Source organism: Macrosteles quadrilineatus, unplaced genomic scaffold (assembly GCF_028750875.1).
Source record: "Macrosteles quadrilineatus isolate MER2022 unplaced genomic scaffold, UCM_ALF_1.0 Scaffold_2__2_contigs__length_208266976, whole genome shotgun sequence".
NCBI classification, from domain to species: Eukaryota; Metazoa; Arthropoda; class Insecta; order Hemiptera; family Cicadellidae; genus Macrosteles; species Macrosteles quadrilineatus.
In genome coordinates, this window is record NW_026542595.1 from 92,749,761 (window position 1) to 92,770,255 (window position 20,495).

General features: G+C 33.9%; 1 protein-coding gene across 2 annotated transcripts in view; it reads left to right on the top strand.

The window, feature by feature from the left end:
• The first annotated feature begins 612 nt into the window (after positions 1–612).
• LOC128985441 (AP-2 complex subunit alpha-like) overlaps positions 613–20,495 on the top strand; it is a 66,842-nt gene continuing 46,959 nt past the window's right edge. Inside the window, exons 1-2 of one of the 2 annotated variants that reach the window (XM_054404918.1) lie at positions 613–728; positions 2,768–2,843. In XM_054404918.1, coding sequence (XP_054260893.1) covers positions 2,780–2,843 — 64 coding nt within the window. In that variant the 5' untranslated portion in view covers positions 613–728; positions 2,768–2,779. The remainder of the gene's footprint in view (positions 729–2,767; positions 2,844–20,495) is intronic. The other variant, XM_054404919.1, reaches the window with a different exon arrangement.

The window sequence follows — 20,495 nt, forward strand, 5'->3', positions numbered from 1 at the left end:
TTTTTAACTCTTGATATTTATTTTATTTTATGCTTGTACATTACGCTTGTACACTGACATAGCATGTAACAATGTTGTTGTTGATTGGCCAAATAAATTCATTGTAAGGTGGTGGTGGTAACTGGGTAAACACAGGGTACATATATTTTTTATTGTACAGCAGTAGCATTTTTAACGAAGTCAATACTTGATACTTGATGTCTTCGTCTTTGACCCAGCTTGTGGGATTGACTGAGTCAGATGGCTATTTCATTCCCGTGAATAGTGGGATTCCTTCAATACAAAATAGAAACGCTTTTAATGGAAAAGTGGTCCAAACCATTAACGTTTTATGGATGTGCCGGGAATCATAAATTTTCTTGGTATGATTAACCTGTTATCTTGCGATAATGTACCAAATTATTCCTATAGTGAGAAGTCTTTTTGTACCATTCAAATTCAAAAACAACAATTAAAAGACGTAATCCATAAATAGTAAATCACTCATTCATTTTTATAAAACACTGTTATTATATGTATAACATTTTGTCACATCACATAATGATACTCCTTGCACGTAACTCAGACTTCCACCGCCTCCTTCAACTTCTTCAACTAACTAACTTCAACCACTTGCAAATGGCGTCTGCCAAGTGTGTGAGGAGTCGGAACTTTTGGTAAAAAACACCGAAGAAGTTGTTTAAGGCAAATTTGTAGTGTTTCTTGTAACATTTAATCGAGTTTAACGTGTAAGTATCATATTTTATTTATTTTACAGTGTTGTTTTCTACGTTATTTATATTAATCTTTCTAACAAAGTCAATAAGAGGGATGGGCTAACTTTTCTTTTGAAAGAATTTGTGCTCACCAGTAGCTATATCTTCTCTATGACTTGTGGTTGATTATTGATATTAGATTTGTTTAATATATCACAAATATAATGTTTGTAATGTCTGCTATTTTGTTTTGTAATCAGATCCCTAGTATACCGGTAATGCAAACTTTTAAATGTCAAACTTACCGTAGCCTACCTATTGATAAGAGGGGGAGATTAAAGGTAGCCTAAGTTATCATTTAGGCATAAGATACTTGATAGTCTATTATGCTGAGAGTTAAGGGTTTGTAAATTAGTTTACTGGTTAAGTTGTTAGATGCTACATGAATAGGCCTATATCTGTAAATTGTATCAATTTCATCTTCGTACATACCTAGGACTAAGAATAAGTAATGAATTGTAATTAGCCTAATTTAATTTTGAGCTAGCTAAATGGTTGGTAACTTATTTGTTTACTTTGATAAGTAAATATCCATATTGTAAGTTGGTCAATCGCAAGCTTCAAAACTTAACTGCATTCATGGTCGTCAAAATCGTCATTATTCATGGTGAGACGAGTTGTCTCCTCTTATACATGTGATCCATTCAAGGACTTAGGAAAAATAGGGAGGATAGATATGGGTCTTAAGTTTGCGGGTTACGCCGAATCGCCTATTTGCATTAAGTGTTTTAAAGTAAGGTAAGGAAGGTAAAGTGTAGGTTGTAACTTAGTGAAACGAGCTGTTTAGCCTAGGATGTGCCAGAACTATTTGTGCCATTGAATTAACTTGGCTTCAAGCAACAAAACTATTTAAAAAATTCATTTTTTTAAATTTGTAGGCCTATTTTGTTGTTTAAAAAACAACATTCTGGATGTCACATGAATAAACAATTCGGTTTACTTACTTACAATCTACACTTAAACTTACCTGATCCAAACTTCAAAGGACTTGCACCCTAGAAACCACATAAAAACCCGGACTGTCTTTCTGTCATCACACCGAATTTTGAAATGATTCCGCAAGTTTGGCTAGGTTAGGTTATTTTAGAACAGGTTAATTTCATAATCAATAGGCCTAGATATTATTCTTGCTCTTGGTACGGTACCTATACAAGTAGGCTAGGCTTACCGTACTTAGAAGATACATGGTTAAACTAAATTAGGGCAAAACATGCTTTACCCTATCTAATCTACGGTAACACTTTACCCACTTTTTTTTATGAGAGCGCATATAATTTTCATTGCATAGGAAAGAAATAATTAGCCTAACTTTTTTGTTGTTTTTCTGATTTTCTGTATGTGTGATTTGAGTTTTCTGGAGAAAACAACAATCATTTTTGAATTCATGACGTATTTAGAATTTTTATATAGGTAGTGTAGAAAATACTATAACGTGACATCTGTGATCGATATAATCACTGTTAGTTTAGTTTATGAAACTGATGATATGAATACAAATTGATGTTTTTGTAATTTATCTCTTTAAAGAAGAAATTTATTAAAATAGCCTACAAACTTTTGTAGGATTTATAACTTTATTGAATAAAAACTATAGGCTATCCAATATGATATAAATTTTTATCTAGGGCTGAGAAGCTACACTTGGTTCTTTTCAGAACTGTACCCCTAAAGATTCAACTGGCACAGGACGGAATTAGAGTGATAGCGCCCTGCAAAGTTTGATGGTTCTAAAGAGATTACGATACATTATCGGATAACTTATTTGTTCAATATTTAAATATCATATCCGATATAGTTTAGGCTACATACGATATAAATATGGATTTTATGTTTTTCTAGAAAGGGCGTTTTTCAAGAACTTAGTGTTGAATGTAGACAATATGACCGATAGTAATATGTCCAGTGCTTTTTGGGATATTAGTATAATATGAAAAAAGCCCTTTTATAAAACCTGTATTTATTTATATTTATAACTTGAATATGTTATAAATAAGTTACCCTAACTATTTCAGATAGTCAGCAAAATGCCAGCAGTGCGTGGAGATGGCATGCGTGGTTTGGCAGTTTTCATATCAGACATCAGAAATTGTGAGTAGGCCTTATCTACAAAACTTTTTGGAATCATTATACCTAGGTCTATAAAACTCTAATCTCCTAAATGTAACTTAGTATGGCAGCATATTATTTACCTATGTAATATGATATCAAAATTGAATCTAAAATTTGAAATTTATCAAATTTTCATAATAAAATTTGATATGAGATTTGATTGAAAAGATTGGACAGTTAAATTTCATTTTTTCTGCAAAAGGTTGACTTTAACAAAAGTTTACTTAGCTCATGAAAAATCTGATGTTGAAATCAGTTTGCTTGGATTCCGTTAATTTGTATTTGATCACTCCTAAAATATTATATTAATCTATTATATTATTAAAGTGATACAATCAAATTTTATGTAAACGCTTAAGGCCATTTACCATATAAAAACATAGGCATATAGCATATCAAAATGAAGCTTAGAGTGTGTAGATTTGCCGAAAAGTATTGATATGGACGAATTCCCTAAGGGCTGTCCCCCACTGGCTGAATTCCAAAGGGCTACACCTTGCATGTTTTGGAAGTTAACATTATTCGATTAATTTAGTGAACAACAGCTGGCCAATGCAATTTACAATATAGTTTGTTTGTTTACATTTTTGTTTACTTATTTTTTATTTACTTTTATCAGGGTTGCCACCTCAGCCATGAAAACCTTGAAAAGCGTGAATTATGCGTGAATTTAGGTGACCATGAAAAAGTGTGTGAATTATGCGTGAATTTCGTCATTGGACCATGAATTCTCAAAATCATTATTAACAATTCAGCCAAAACCCCTAAATGTGCTGAATCAAATACTCCGTATTAAAACCATTCTCGAAATGAACACCGAGATAAAACGTCAAAGTGGGAGTGTCGAGATAAAAAGTTTTGTTGCCATGGCACGAACAGAAACGATTGCGTAGTTTATTCAAGGTCAAATCCGATCGCAACCGACGTCAGCCGAGTAGTCTAGAGATGGGAATTATCGTTGTTTTCCGGCAACGGTTAAAACGATAACGCAGCTGCCCAATAACGTATTGCGGCAACCTGTTATTTCAATAACGATTGCCAACTCGTTGCCGCTATAAACCGTTGTCCGCCGGTCGGTGTTGCTGTTGCGGCGTTCAGTTATCATTGTCGGTTGATCAGTTCAGTTTTCAGTTGTAGTCGGGACTCGGGAGTCGGGCGTTGTCCAGACAGGATGCGTTATTCTAGTTCGTTTCAGAAGTTATCGTTGCTCTGGTAGCGTTGCGGCAACGGCACTAATGGCAATGCATGTTTTCGTTTTCGTTGTCGCGCGGCTTTCCTGCAACATTGTGTAGATAGATACGTTATTATAATAACAGGGAGTTCTCTGCAACGTGTTGCCGCGATAACGTTGCCGTGGCCGCAACACTGTTATTCATCCTGTTATTCCTGTTATGTTATAACGCCCATCTCTACCACCGAGTTATTGTCTGTGCGAGTACCGATCTACCGATAAAATCGATGCTTTCGGAGCTAAAACATCGATCACATCGATGTTTGTTCCGAGTTTCTCGTCTGTTGTCTGTTCTCTGCACTGTAACAGCCAATTAACCTAAAACCAATACAATTCAGTTACGGAAAACATCAATATTTCATATTTCATTACTTTTGTTGGCCTAAAAGACCGATGTAACAAACCAAATCATCGGTTCGGTAATCTACCATCGATGTAAACAAATAACTTCGAACATCGATAGAAAAGACATCGATGTTTTGAAAACATCGACAATCGGAATTGATGCTCGCTCTCATTCTCTACTCTCTACTCTAGTGTTCATGTGGAAGGAAATACAGAGTAACCATAACCTAAAAGTTTTAACTGATCTGAAACTTAGAAACGAGTCAAACGTTTGAAGTTTGAAGTAGTGGTGGACACTGGACAGTAAGATCACTTGTTGCTCGTGATTCAGTTTTGTGCTTCTTATAATTGATTACCCAACACTCAGTGGAACAAGTGTTCAGATTAAATATTTTTTATTACTGATATATTATACTTCCGATACTTTACAACGTTAAAATAAGAAGTACCTTGCCTTGCCATAAAGGTCAAAATGGCTTGCGCTGGCTGGAACTTAATCGTCTTCTGTGTTTGTTTTGGTCAAATATGTCGTCATTTCAAACTACTGTCAGTGTTGAGTAAATGTGTTACAACGTGAGTTATTTATTTAGGCCTAAGTTGCAAGAAGTCAATGTTGTGCTGAAAAATGGTGATTTCGTTCTGAGGAAGGTAAATGTAAATGTTTTGTTGAAGCATATAACTAGGTGTTTTCAGTCAATACGAATCTAACTAAGTTTTTAATGAGATGTAACTTAAATTTAATTAAATAATTGTTTTAACTGTGATTTAAACCTGTGTAGGCAAATAATAATATATAAACTGATCCAATCTGAAGAAACATCCTCCTAACTAAGTTTATTTTAACCTTTTCTGTAATGTAATTAATTATTTTTTTATTACTTAATGTAAGTTAGCCTATGTCTAAACTTACATACATTCCATTACTTTTGTTTCGTTCTTAGCTTTAACTAAATATTTATTTACATAATCTTACCTTTTTAGAGTGTTTTTATCAGTCAGTCGGTAACCTTAAATCTTCTCAATAAATAAAAGTTGGTTCAGGCCTAACTTAGCCAAGATTCAGTTTTGGATTACAATGTAGGCTAGCCTACTGTGTTACAGTATAAAGTAATAAATTGCATGTGCGTTTTAGTAGGCCTAGATATGGCCCATTCATTACCAAGTTAACCGTTTCTTGATCATGTTCTTAACATTTGTTTTTATAGTAGCCTATTATCTTAATTTGATGTTTAGACAGTAAAGTTCTAGGCCATTGCTGGATTAACTAAGTTAAACCTTTTATGTTTGGATGCAATGTTTTTTAGGTTAGGCCTAGACCTAACTACCAATCCGACTTATTTTTTTATTTATTATTTCTTCTAACGTTTGAATTTATCATTAGGCCTATGATGTTGTTAAATCAGATGTTTCAATTTTTTTTTAATAATTACATCTTATTATCACACACAAGATTTTTATTAATCCTTTTTCATCTGTGATTTTACTTTTTTAGACTGGATAAATTATTTTAAATTCTTATTTTTAACTCTAAAATAAACACATGAAATGTGTTTTATTTGATAGTAGCACACAAAACTATATATTGTCGATAAATTAATGTACAATTCTGAACTAGGCAACACTCTTTTATGGTGAAATTGTGCGAGCATATACCCCATGAATTTTTCAAAACTACCAATGAAAACCTTGAATTATGCATGAATTTTTTTATCTCACTTTGGTGGCAACCCTGTTTATGTTCTTAAACGAGGTGCGGTGAATGGACAGTGAAGCTTTTTCTAGCTGTTAGTTACAAGTAAGTGATTAAGGTGTTCGAAACACGATGAATATGAGATTAACAAACCATATATGTTGTTCGTTCCAAGAGGTTATCACCGATCTTTAACATCAGGTCACCAATTAATTGAAAAATATTTAAGTAAAGTATTAAAGACGTTGTGAAAGAGAGCGGCGAGGTCAGATACAACCGTACCCACCTCGGCCACCTTAGACGTAAGGTATGAAGGTTCCACTGCCTTTAACATCCTTTCAGATGACAATTTCTCGAACTTGGGCCCTTTAAATGAAATGGGGAAATTCAAAGTTGATTAAATTAATTTAGACTTCTGTTTACCCATGAATTCGTGGGTAGAACCTCTTGTCTATGATTAAAATGATTGTTTATTTCTACATTCGTTTTATGTTTCTATAACACCACAAATAAATTTCCACCGTTTCTGTAATTAGGCTAGCTACAATTTTATAATGTATAGGGCCTATATTTTTAAGAGACCTAAGTACAGTTATTGAAGAATATTATTTTAGTACCGTAAATAAATGATATACCCTTTAGATTTAAAACTATTAAAATTATTAAAACAAACAAACAGTTATTGTTATACAAATATATCAAATCCAAGTACCGGTAGCTTTTGGCAATGCACATTCGTTAAATCATGTGTCATTCATGTAATTCATTAAATGTGACATTCATTAAATTAGTGTCATTGGAATGGAACTTTATAATTCATTAAGGAAATAAAAACATGTTTAATAAAACATACACTTTATTTACAAGGTATTATATCACTCACCATTTGACATGTACTTATTCAAAAATACATTACGATATTAGAGTTCCTGATATTCACAATTTTTCTACTGACATACCTTTTTCAGTTTTTTCTTTGTCATTCGTAATTTTTTGTCTGTTTAAAAACTTTATCCTCATTATTATTCTTCTTTGTACAAATAGCTCGATAATGTCTAGAGGGAAACAGTCAACTTGATCATTTAATTTCTCCACAAGGCGTTTCTTCACATTAGGGCCTTAAAAATCTTAAATTTAAATTTGTTAGAATTCCTTTTCTAAAATCTCAACTTTTTCCATGAAATCCACTGTTGTTTCTGTTAAACCCCCTTAGGAATATCTCACCCATCCAGGTTGATGTTTTTTTCGCGTTGGTAGGTAAAATTTCCAAGATTAGGATAGGCCCTACTTATTTCTGAACTTTTTGGCTATAGTATACATTCTACAATATAGTTAGTCCATCTTTCGATACACAATCTTCCAAACTACTGTATCCTTTAACAACTCAACTGATTCCTTCTCATCCACATAACTTTTTTCATTCTCTTCGTAGTCGAAGGGCGCCTTTATCTCTTGGTCAATACTGCATGATACAGAGCTTTCTCTTAAAACTTTCCCAATTATGAATTCATCTGACGTGTTCTCAGTATTCACGTTACTCCTAACCGTACCCGTGTTCTTCTCAAAACAATCATGCACATTCTATACAATCATTCCATGGTGTATTTCTTCCCCCACCCTCTCTTATTAAGGAAACAAGATTTTCCAAACTATCTTGATTTAGCTTGGATGTTAAAATATACGTTATTTTATCATTACATTTCAAGTCGTCATACATTTCAATTACTGGAATAGTAGACATGAGTACATACCTTTTTGATGCAATTAAATTTTTGTTTTATTCATACACTTAATGTGTGCTTCTCAAATTATAGGAAAATTTCAAGGAGGATAAAATACAAAGTTTAACTATTCAAACTGTTTTTATTGTTAACCTTACAAGTTAATAAAATACTCCAGGAACATCATACCATAAGGGCTAAGCCAAAAAATTATTTTTTATATTTTTAATTGATTTTTTACTTCAATAGGTTCACGTAATTGTGTCATTTCTGTAATGTATTTCCAACTACATTAAAAAGTAAAATGCCCTATTTTTTTTTAATTTGTGATATAAATAAGATGGACTACTGAAATACAGTATTCCTGAAATACTTAAAAAAAAGAGGCTGGTACCGTGTCACAATAAACATTTTACTACATTATTAGAGCTCAAACAATTGTTATTTGTGTGTGGATACATTTGTTAGTATGTTAATGAAATTTACAAATATTAAAAAACTCTAAACCTGTAGAGATTTGGCAGAAATAAAATAAAATTTGTACATTACCTGAATGATATACAGTGACAGAAATGATTGTACCATTACCGAAATGATCAAAATTAATTCCCAGATGGCCTTTAACTTAAACATGACAAACTAAGTACCTTATCATAGTATATTTACATTTTTTCAATGCACAAAAGGCAATAGAAAATTAGCATTTAATAAAAAAAGGCAAACTAATAATGTTGCATGAGCCAAAAACAACCAACACGGGTACAGCGTAACGTTTTTCATAGTATTGGCACATTCTGAGAAAAGTCAACTGCTGCAGTGCGCTGTATAAATGTGGCCTCCGTATAATACCAAAGTACCAAAAGAACGAGGCTTAACCAGAAGCATATTAAACCCTAAGTCATTTAGTAAGAGAGTTAAATACCCCCGCCGCAGCAAACCTGCAGACTAAGCGAATTTCAACTTGTCTGATTACATTTTTACTAAAATATTTCCATAAATAATACATATTATTCCCTATTTAAATAACATTAGATTTAACAAGTGCTTAGGTTTGCTGCTAAGGGGAAGGTAAAAAGTTTTTTTTGACCATACATCATTAGTATAGGATGAAATAAATAAATTTGCCTAATTTTATCAATATATACCCATAAACAAGTAAACTACCGGTACATCAATTTTCATTTTCTCCAAGAGAATAACATGGGAATTTTTAATTACACTATTTTTGAATTTTTTCCATGACTGTTAGGCATACAACAGCGCTTCAATCCTACTAAACGATTGATTTTTTTAAGCTCTACAAAACGTTTTAGAAAGAAATCGCAAAATTTTTTGTTTTTACGTTCAAAAATGGGAAAAACCCATTTTTACCCCATAAAACCCCCCATAATCCCCCGTTCCCATGGTCCGATTATGCTGGATCGCGAACTCGTTCGAATAAACGTAGGTTTACACGTTTGTACCAAATTTCATCAAAATCGGATCATTTTTGCTCGAGTTATCGCGCTAACAGACACATATATAAATATATATATGAATTTGAACGGATGGTGTTTTTGGCCTCTAGGGACCTTAAAATGAAAAATTAGATCGGTCTCGGGTCCAGGTCTTACCATGAGTACTACGGTAATAGCTTATTCCATATATGGGAAATTCGCTAAAAACAGATGCATTATGGTCAAACTTATAATAAACGTGATTTCCTTTAAGAACTAAGGTTGGTGGTGGCAATACTGCCACCTGACCACACCTGATTAGCAGACACATACGCTACGTCATTCTCATCTACTAAAAACAAGTGATTGTCCTTATTGACAGACTTTACAAACATAACTTTAATATCTTCAGAGTCAGAGTCAACCTCTTGGCACACACCAACATACTGCCCGAATGTTATTGGGCTTGGCAGTGAATCTTATTAACAGGTGATTCCCTATTTTAATATTAGATACATCAGTTACTAAGCTATTTGAGGTACAAGTAGATTCAGTATGATGTGTTGAGGTTCCTGGAACACTTTGGGGGGAAGCCACGTCATCCTCTTCACCAGAAGACCAAACGTCCGATACGTGTAGCTATTCTTAGGTTTACCTTTTTTTCCATTGTATTAGATTGGGCAAATATTTCTCTTAAATTAAAATGAGAACACATTTTACTGTAAAAACATGTAGAACATGACAGTTTTCTCCCAAACATCTTATTGCTCTCGACACAATATGTGACCTGTTTCATTTTTGTTATTTGAGGAACCTGGAAAAAACAAAATCATTAAAATCTAGACTCATTAAAGGAACTTAAATTGAATTTCCAAATCAGCTAATTAAAAAGTTAAAGTAATAGGTTTTCCGGTATAACTAGTTCAATAACTAAAAGGAATTTATTTTTAAAATCTACCACTCTTAATGGCTTTTTAAACAACAGCTATTTTGATAGCCAACAGAGGCAGAGTAAATTCAAAACTTAGTGGAGCAATGTGTGATGGCAAGGACTTCTTGACTGATGCTAACTTCTCTTCATTTATTTCTATAACCTCTATTTTACTGTCTTGAAAGGCGCTTTTGAAGTCCGAAGCGTTGACTATGCCACTTCCATAGTGTACAAGTTGGTCGGCTCTTCTCTTTAGGGTGGCCCCAATCCCATCCATAAGCCCCTTCCCATAGCCCGGTTCTGAATAGTTCTATGTGACACCCTTTAGTAGCGGAAAATAATTTACAACCAGCTTCTTTAATAAATACATGTTCGGTTTCTGTATTGAGACGACGGAGAGTCTGAAAAGAAATGAATTGTTGATGTTTGAGGGAAATCCTTCGAAAGGGAATCCAAAATGGGGTCCAGATGAGCCCACACTGCAAAAGCCTGATGGGCCAGATTATCGGAGACAGTACAGTATGACTTCGGAACAATTTCTTCACCATTATTATAATAGGATACAACTGTATGTAAGCTAATTTGTCTTTTTGATGCACCAAAATGTGTCGATTGTACCTCACATTGATACTTAGCCACATAGTTTTCTGAAAAATCAAGCATTATCATCAATTCTCTGCCTGATAAGTTATGTTGTGTATTTTTTTTTTATGAGTGGCTTGATGCATCAAATTAAATATATGTAACCTGAACCGGACCAACATGCTTGAAACTTTTTGCTTTACAGTCCCTAGTTTAATAACTTCCTTCTCCTTTATCGTTTGTATACACATTTTTTTACTCCTTTAATAACTCTTTCTTCATTGATCATTTTCCATTGATAAACTTTGACATTATGTTGTCGTCAACTTCTTCACTAAACGGTATAGTTTTGTTTTTACATAGTTTACCCATTAAACAGTTTCTGTTTTTAATTGAACACACGATATATTCTAGGGCATCTTTTCCTGTTTTAGCTTTTAAGGCTTTTATATTGTTAAATCCGGATACAACAAGGTCCATGTTACTGTGTAGAATGCAAGCACAAGTATCCCTATGTTTGGATTTTGGGTGCGTTACCCAGAAGGGTCTGGCACGTACAAAAGTGCTATATGGAATGTTATGGCCACTTTCTTCAACAAACCTGTTGTGGAGGTTCTTCAGGGAATCTAATAAAATTCTTCGCTGAACCTTCAACTTACCCCTCCTCACAAAATCTTTTTTCCCGGGGCACATTTTTGACACAGTATTGTCATCGTAAAAGGCCATTATTGAACAAGATGTTTTTGCCTTAGTCATTTTTTTATTTCTTTCATACTTAAGATTTGATTCATCACTGGAGCAGTCCGATTCTGTTTAGTTCCGATATTGCGGCGCACGGCGGGAAAAAAACTCATTTGCCGTGACCTTGATAGTTGGCCGACATCTGTATTTTTTTTTATATCTTACGAAATAACTTTGAAAAATGTAATAATACGCTGTGAAACACTGATATTTGAGTGTTAGACAAAAACTATATTGGCTAAAACAAAATTAACAATCATTAATAACATTTTATGGTGAGTTATAAAGTGAAAGTTGCAACACCGACAGTGACCGAAATGACGTTTTACAGTATAAAAATATAAATAAATTTACCCTTTTTGTCAATAAATAATGTTAAATCTAAACAGTTGAGGGTTGGATGAGATATATAATATAAAAAAATACACAACATTTTTCTTTATTACCCTACTCTTTTATTTAATGGAGACATAAATTGTCCCATAATTTGAGAATCAGCCTCATGTTCTCTATAATTTCTATATACTTTTCCAATACAGTTCCTTGTTTTTCTAATTTCATACCATAACCACATTTAAGATTGACACTAGACAAGAGAATCCTGCTATTCACTATGTCAAACCAGTCATTAGTTTCCTGTATGAAATCTGCAGTTGCTTGTCATTCATTCTCATCTCCTACGTAATATCGTCGAAGTGCACAGGCTGTTGTATGAGACATTAGTTGAGCAGGCAATGGTACATTTTGCCTCTCAAATTTTTCGCACGTCGCTTGTTTTGGTAATAATTTGTAGCAGGACGAAATCTCGGTGTCTTTATATAAGGCCTTCAAAGCCCTTGGTGAGACAATAGCCATCACGCAATGTGAATCTACCGTCTATGAGCCAATTTCTAACAAGTTTTTAAAGGTGGGGAACGTCGGCTAGGAAATATACCTTCTTTTATATTATTTTGAAAACAAACCAGCTTCTATTGAGTGTCAATTCAAAAGCACTCCACATACCAACATTTCCATCTCCGCAGGTGGATACGATTGCTCTTACAGTGCATCCTATTTCAAAAACCTTTGTAATAATCTCTTCAATAAGTGATTTTGTCATAGAAAAAACAAAAATACGAAAATCTGCTGTTTCCACGACGAAAAAAGTCCTCTTGTCATTATTACTTTCATCTGTGAATGTGGCCCTATAACTCTTATCAATAATCGGGTCGTACTCATACAGTGATTTTACTTTCATCTCGTCATACTGTAGAACTACAATTTTCTCCAGAGTTGTCATTTGCTGTGCAGCAACCCTCATAAGGCTTGGAACCCTTTGGAGTATTCCCCATTTAAGATGCAATTTCGATGCCCAAATTTTAATGTGCTTAAACAGGGGAGAGGAATTTTCATTTTAGTTCTCGTTCTCATATAAATGTAGCATTGCTTTCTATAGTATGGTAAAAGCTTTCGTAATGTCCTCATTAGACCACACTTAAACTTTTTTGTTCCGATTAAATTAAATATTAATTTGGGTATCAGAAAAAGTTCCTTTAGGAATGTTCTTAATTTCTTCTTTAACGCTAGAACTTTTTTCTTCGACCAGTCGAACATTTTCATGCCGTAAAGCTGATATTGTTCATTCAGTATTCTTCTTTCATCTTTTCCAATTCATTACTTAATTTCTTATACTCTTTTTCATAAATAATAGTCGGTGTATCAAAGCAGTCTTAGGGTCTTTAGCTGTAGGGTTATCATTTACATTTATATCATCTTTTTTGACAACGCAGCTTGCACAAACGGTTTGTTTTCCCGCGATACTTGTCTTAATTTCCGTTTTTTAGAACATTCCGTATCACTTTTGATACTGTTTTCCAAAAGTAAGAGGTTTATGGAAGGCATCGAGTTTTAGTTTTAAAATAACTGTTATTACATATAGCTACAGCACAACGCATACCTGGCATTTTTCATCTCCGTTTTCAGACAGTAAATGATTATACACACAACGAACAAACACCCACTCATATTAAATGAAAATCTTCTAAACACTAAAATATAAACTTTAAAATGAAAAAAATATATAATTGTATAATATACAAGATGTGACTAATTTTACTTAAAAATCAATCGAAATTCAACCAACGTTAGTTTAACTAAATTTAAATGCAATTTTCTTGAATCACTTTCACAAACTACTGTACTGTCCGATGTCTGCTAATGCACTGAATGCTTTACTACAAATGTTTATTTTGTAGACACAAGACATTCGTGTTACAATGAAAATACCACCTCCATCAGCATAAGTCGTGTCGAAATAGGTCAAGTTTGCTTGTTTTAACATGTTTCTAGTGGCGAGGTGGCCGCCGCCAGGACTGCAGTGACGTAATCGCAGTTCGCTCTGTCTGGCCCACCTCTTTTACTCCATACATCTTGGACGATGATGGCGTTTCCGTGACCACGGGAGCCAACGATGACATTTCCGTGACCGCCACAGACGACGATGACGTTTCCGTGACTGCTTGATACGATGATGATGTCTAAATGGCCGCGGGATGTGTTATTGATTTTGCCGCAATTACTAATAATCATTGACTTATTCTTTAAAACATCTGGAGACAGACAAACTAGGAATAAAATAGAGGCCAGTTTTCTGTGGTTTACTGTGGTGTAAATCCAGTCCAAATCCGCGCAAAATTGACTAAGCTGAAAGACGATATGTGACCGTCAATAAATTGACGTTAGGCACTGGAAGGGTTGATGCTGCCTATTCAAAACTCATATTCGGGCAAATATTTTCAAGTTCGAGTATTTTTCCAAAATATCTATTGATAACCTACAGGAGTCGGAGGGTTACGGGTGAATCTCACTAAATAATACAATATCAACAAAATAAAATTTTTTAAATAATTTTTGTTTTTCCACTTTATTACTTACCTGCACCAATCGTTATTTCATCTGGAACAATGTTTAAAAGCAGCAGAGCTGAATTTCACTTATTTCTAGATTTTTTATGTGTTTTTAGGTGAAGAGACGCTTAATAAAGTCCAGTTGTTCCCGTAACAAAATGTTTAAATATAAAGTAATACACAATAAATTAGACTTAGTGGGATCTTAAATCCAAATCTAAATGTAATAGACAGTTTAACTAAAGTAAAAAAATATATATTTAATACATTTAAAGTAATGTATTAACAGTTAAACTCAACCTAACCTAAAATTGTTGGTTTGACAAACATAACTTTAATATTAAATTTTAAGCGGTTCGAAGTTATATGAAACTTATATCAAGGAGCAAACTCTGAAATATTGGGAACAATAAAATTCCATAAAGAATAATTTATGATGAAAAAATAGCAATTTATCTCTGATCTTGTGAGCGGGAACGACTGGAACTTGCAAGGAACGATTGGCCGAGACGAGGAACGACTGGCGCTAGACTGTGAACGAATAACGCAGACTCTGTTATACACCTGCAACTAAATTTATTCTATGGGTAGAGAATAATAATAACAAATTCTGAGAATACGAAAACATTGTATTGGCTATAGAATGTGTTATTGACATTTTGCATTACAAAACATTGGATTTCTTTCACTAGCGTGATAACTACTCATTTTGAAAATTAAGAATACAAATAACTATTCAATTTGTTATACAATAGTCATTGGACATCTAATATTAACATAACATATTATGAATAAAACAAATTATTGTATTTTGGTAAATATGCAATACAATTTTATATAGTGTAGCGTGATAAATTAGTCTTCAGGAACTGGATACCTTTAGAAATAGTCCTTGTATATAAATAATTACACAAGCTTTTGTTTTCAGTGTTTGGTTTCTTTGGTAATTATTGCACCTATGTGTTACTACATAGAAAAACAAAACAAATAACGATTAAATATATACATGAGGTACTCGGTACAAAACTTTTAATAGAATAAACTAGAGCTGGGCACATCACAAACATTGATGTTTTTAACGGTACTTAAGGTTAAAAATAAATGAAAATAGAAGCAAAAGCAGCAAAGTTAAATACTTAACAAGTTCTTGACACATGTTTTTCATTTTTAAAACAGAACAAACAGGAATGTGTCACAAATGGTTTGCTGCACTAGAATTCATAAAATACGCGGTTTCCCTTCATTATAATGTTTGGTGGAGGTAATATGCCCTTAATCTGAGTTAAATGCACTGGGAAACGATCTGTTTCGTTTATCACAAACAAATCACGGCCATCACAAACTTGTTTCATAAACAAAACGTCAATTTCTTGGTTACGTGATTTACTCTGGCACACGCCAATATACAGTTTGGTATCAGAACATTTTTTACCTTTTTCAATCATATATTCAACAACTACATGAACACCCGATGTAAGTTCACTTTCAACGACTGGTTTGGTAGCCATGCCTGCATAAATTGACTTCAAGTCCTTCACATCATGATGAGCTGTAGTTGGCTGTTGGTCGTCATCATCGTCTGATGAAGTGAAAACCTCCTCAACAAGTAATTTTCTTCTCTTCTCAGCAATAACCGGTCTTTGATTATTGCTCGTGTCAATATCGAAAGTAATTTTGCTGAAGTGGTAGAGACTACAAGCAGCATCAAGAGGACATTCGAAACAAGATAAAGTACGAGTGAACATGGGACTTCCCTTTGTCAAAGTCACTTGGTGAACTCTCATAACACCTTTTATTTCTGGTGGTTTCAAGTCTGCTACCACAGATTTTAGCCTTTCTACATCTGCAGAAGGTACCTCAAAAAGAGTGACGTTTGTGTGTGTTTTTTTTAAGAGCTTTAACAAAATCCTGCGCACACGTTATGTCCACTCCGTGCAGAACATTTTGGTCTGCTCCTCTCTTTAAGCTCCCCCCCCCCACGCCATCCATTGGACCCTTCCCATGGCCCGCTTCAGTAAAGTTCCAAGTTAGGTTTTTAAGATTTGGGAAGTACTGGGGCATCATGGTCTTAAACAGGAAGAGGTTAAATCTATTTCTGTACTGGCTTGTTGGGCTGTCAGAAAAGAAGTGGACAGTGTCAACGTTAGGGAACTCGCTGGAAGCTTTTTCTAGTACAGGCTTCATGTGAGCCCAAACTGCATGTGCCTGATGATCTACATTATCAGACACAGTAGCGAAGCAATCGGTTTTAATTTTCCCGTCTACTGAGGCGTACATAACACCAGTGTTCAAGCTCAACTGTGTTTTTGACGCGCCGAAGTGAACAGATTGGACTTCTTTGTCGTATTTACACACATAATTTTCAGAGAAGTCGATTCTAAAAATCTTCTCTCCCGATTTTAGGGTCGTCGTTTTGCTTTTAACAACAGCTGCTTGGTGATGGTGATAGTACACATGTTTTTTGAAAGTGTCAAGTTCCATTGTTAATAAAGCCTTCATCTCGGAATTTTTTTTTCTCTGAATAGATTTTACAGTTTTTTTTTAGTTTTCTATTTCAGCTTTATGATTTTTTCCTCATGGATATTTAACCATTTAGCGTATTTTACGGTAAAATCTTCTTCATAATCAAATTCTACTTCATTTTTTTTTACATTTTTCACATTGGCCAAGCATGCAGCTTTCGTTATCCACAGAACATACCAAAGATGCTAACAACTCTTTAGTTGTCCGTATTTTAACGGCTTTGACATTTTTCAGGGCACTGACCAGTAAATCCATATTAGAATGCTTTATACAAGCGCACGTGTCCCTATCAGCCATTTTAGGAAAGTTTCCCAAAAAATGTCATGAGCGATGAAAGGTTGTGCGGGAAACGTGTATGTTGGTTTCCTTCATGAATTTTTTGTGTAATGTTTCGACGCTCTCAAGAAGAACTCGTCGCTGTTTTACAATATGTCCTTTCTTCACCCTATATTTTTTTCCAGGGCACATCATAGAGTGTCTCTCATCTTAAAAAAAGTTTGCTGTCTTGTCAGACAGTTTGTAACGGATCTTTCTAGGGGGGGGTCTTGTGTTTTCAAATGAGGTACTTGGGAGATGATCTGAAAGTCTTTTGTTTTCTGCGTAGGGTACCAAATTCTTAAAATGCTTCTGAACGCGGTATTTTTTAAACACCTTGTTACCAATCACTTAGTGTAAAATCTGGTTTTTATTTTTTGTTTTTGCTACTTGTTTCACTTGTGTTTCTATCTGTTTTTTAAGAGCAAGACCTAAAAATAATTGGTTTTTGATGTGAGGGGATACTTTTCCCTCCCTACTATCTCTTTCAGCTCTTTTCTCGACGAGGGAGAGCCCGTCGCCACAGAAGATTTCTTTTTCTCTCTATGCAATCATTTTTTATACTTCACGACTTTACGCTCCAATTCTTTAATTTTTTCTGTTTGTTTTTTTACGACGCGGTAGACTTCTGACTTTTTTGCGTCCCCTTTTCTTCTGCGCTGACTCCTCTTCAACACTATTTGTTGGGGTATCTTGAAGCATTTCTTCATTTTATCTCTTCTTCTTTTGCTCTTGTCGCTTCTTCCGCCAGTACTTCCTCATTTGCTGCTGCTCCCTAGGGTTCATGTCCCCTATTCGTTTGACTTTCTTTTCCTCCCTCAATCCCGCCATCCTCTCGCGGTCATATTTTCTTTTAGCTTCTTTCTGCTCTTCGGTTTTTTTCTCTTTCTGCTCCCTCTGCCTCTCAGAGCTTTCCTTTGAAGTTCTGGCCATTTTCCATTCAAGTCCCCCTGAAAAAATAACTTTTGAAGTGACCGCCTAAAAAGCGTATAAGTATTAGCTTATTAGTATAAAAAGCCTAAAATTACTACATAACATTAAGTTTACTAGAGTTGTTAAAAAAAATTACAGTTTTTGTCCTGAAAAGTTTTATTTTCCTTATTATAAGGAGAAATAAGCAATTCTGTTCGTTAAAATAATAATAATAATTTTGCGTCCAAAATTTTAAAAAAATACTATCAAAGTATATTTTTATGTTGAACAATGTAATCTATTGTATAGAGGTTCATCAAGTATTGACTAATGCATTTATTCAAGCAAAGGAAATATGAAATTTAATGGGATCAAATACGATAATAGTTCCCAGTCCAGTCGTTCCCGCACCAGGTCCAGTCGTCCCTTATAGCCGGTCGTTCAATCAGGAACGACTGGTGCGGGAACGACTGGCGGTTTTCGTACATAACCTTGTCTTGCCGCCAAACACTTCAAGTAGGGAGCATAAGAATTTGAGGTTATGTCTTGGACTGGCATTTGCTGTTACGCAACAGAGTTCTTCTTTATTCCTAGCATCGAAGTTTATAATAATGTGAAGGAACGACTGGATGCTTAATTAAGGTACTGTATGATTCTTACCTGTTTATTAATTAATTTGCTGGAAACCGTTGCTCACTTGTACTTCAAATCACTCTCAAAATCAACTTACAACTCAGTACGACTGTCGCCAACCTCAGACGCAGGAAATTCTCCCGCGCTTTTTTTTTATAACCGTTCCCATTTTAGTCGTTTTTGGTATACCGTCCTCCAAGGACTGTCTCAATTACAACAAAAATATGATATTTTGTTGTTTGATCTCTTTGAACTGTCAATTATCTAGAACAGCAGATCGTATTGTCTTCTACAACTGTTTAATTTGTTCAACTGGAGCAGTGTTGAATTGTTTGTTTATACTTTAACATAGTGAGGAGCAGTAAATGACAAGGAACGACTGGTGTTTTACTGTTGAATAAGGCATTTTACATAAAAATAAATAATTATTGTCGTCTTTCTTAAACTATGTTTAATTCAAAGGCATGTGGGGTTAGAAATAAAACAATAGCCTACACTATAGTTAAAAATTATTTTTATTTTTTTTATTTTGGCAAGAAGGACTTAAATTTTATCATTCAGTGAGATTTACCCTTACGCAATTCAAGGTTCTCAAGGAACATTTATTCATCCTATTTCCCCTTATCCCTGTTCTATTTAATGATCACAGTAGGAGGAATACATGGCTTGTTAGGCTGTAAATGTCAAGAGAGTTATATTAAACTATAAATTTTCTAACATTTGTCTGCTGTGAAAGTGAATGTTGTCGATTTGAGATCATTGACTGATGGCCAAGCAATGCCTCAATTGACCTTTTCAAATCATTGCCAACTAACAACAACAGTGGCTAAAATTGTCAACCAAGTATTACTGAACAATTCATTACAGTCAAAGTCAATCATACAATCACATAACTTATTAGCAGTAAACATATTTTAATGTACAATTGCCCAAGATAAAAAAATAATAAATCAGACTATTTTAGGTAAAGTAGGCAAACTTATTTGTGTAGTGTTAATGCATGAACTAAATTACAAAACAAACACTTCGGTACAGGTTTAGTTTATTCAACAACCAAACAGAATCATTTTGCTTGGTCGATGGCTTTTAGCCTAATTTTGTTCAGATAAATTCAGAGTCCAGATTTGAAGTGCAGCCATCAATTATCTGTCTGTTTTATGACTCTCAGATCAAATTTGCTCCTACATTCAGAGTCCTGTTTTACCTAGTCATTCCAATCCATGTATTTTCTTGTTTTGTGCAAACCTCATTTTCCTATCTAGATTTTTCACAAATAATTTGTAAAAAAAATGTCTGAATTGTTCTCTTAGTCTCAATAAAAATGAAGTGTTTAATTAATTAACTCTAACTGTTAGTATAATTAGCCCACACTAAATCCTTCCTTGCTTAGTTTTAGTATAACTTACACTTTACTGCATATTTATCAATCTTCACAATGTATTTTCAACATCCGATATTTATTTAGAGATTTTATTTACATTGGAGACTTATTTAGTTAAAAATTAATTATAAACATTTATTGACAGTGGCTTAGGTTTGAAAAATCCAAAAATATCATTTGTTTTTGCTAAAATTAGTTGTTATTAAATTACAACATCTACATATGTTGTCCCAATGAAACTTGTAATATGGTTTTCCTAAACTTGTTTTTTTGTGCTATCTGTCATAGGTCATAAGTAGAAGTAA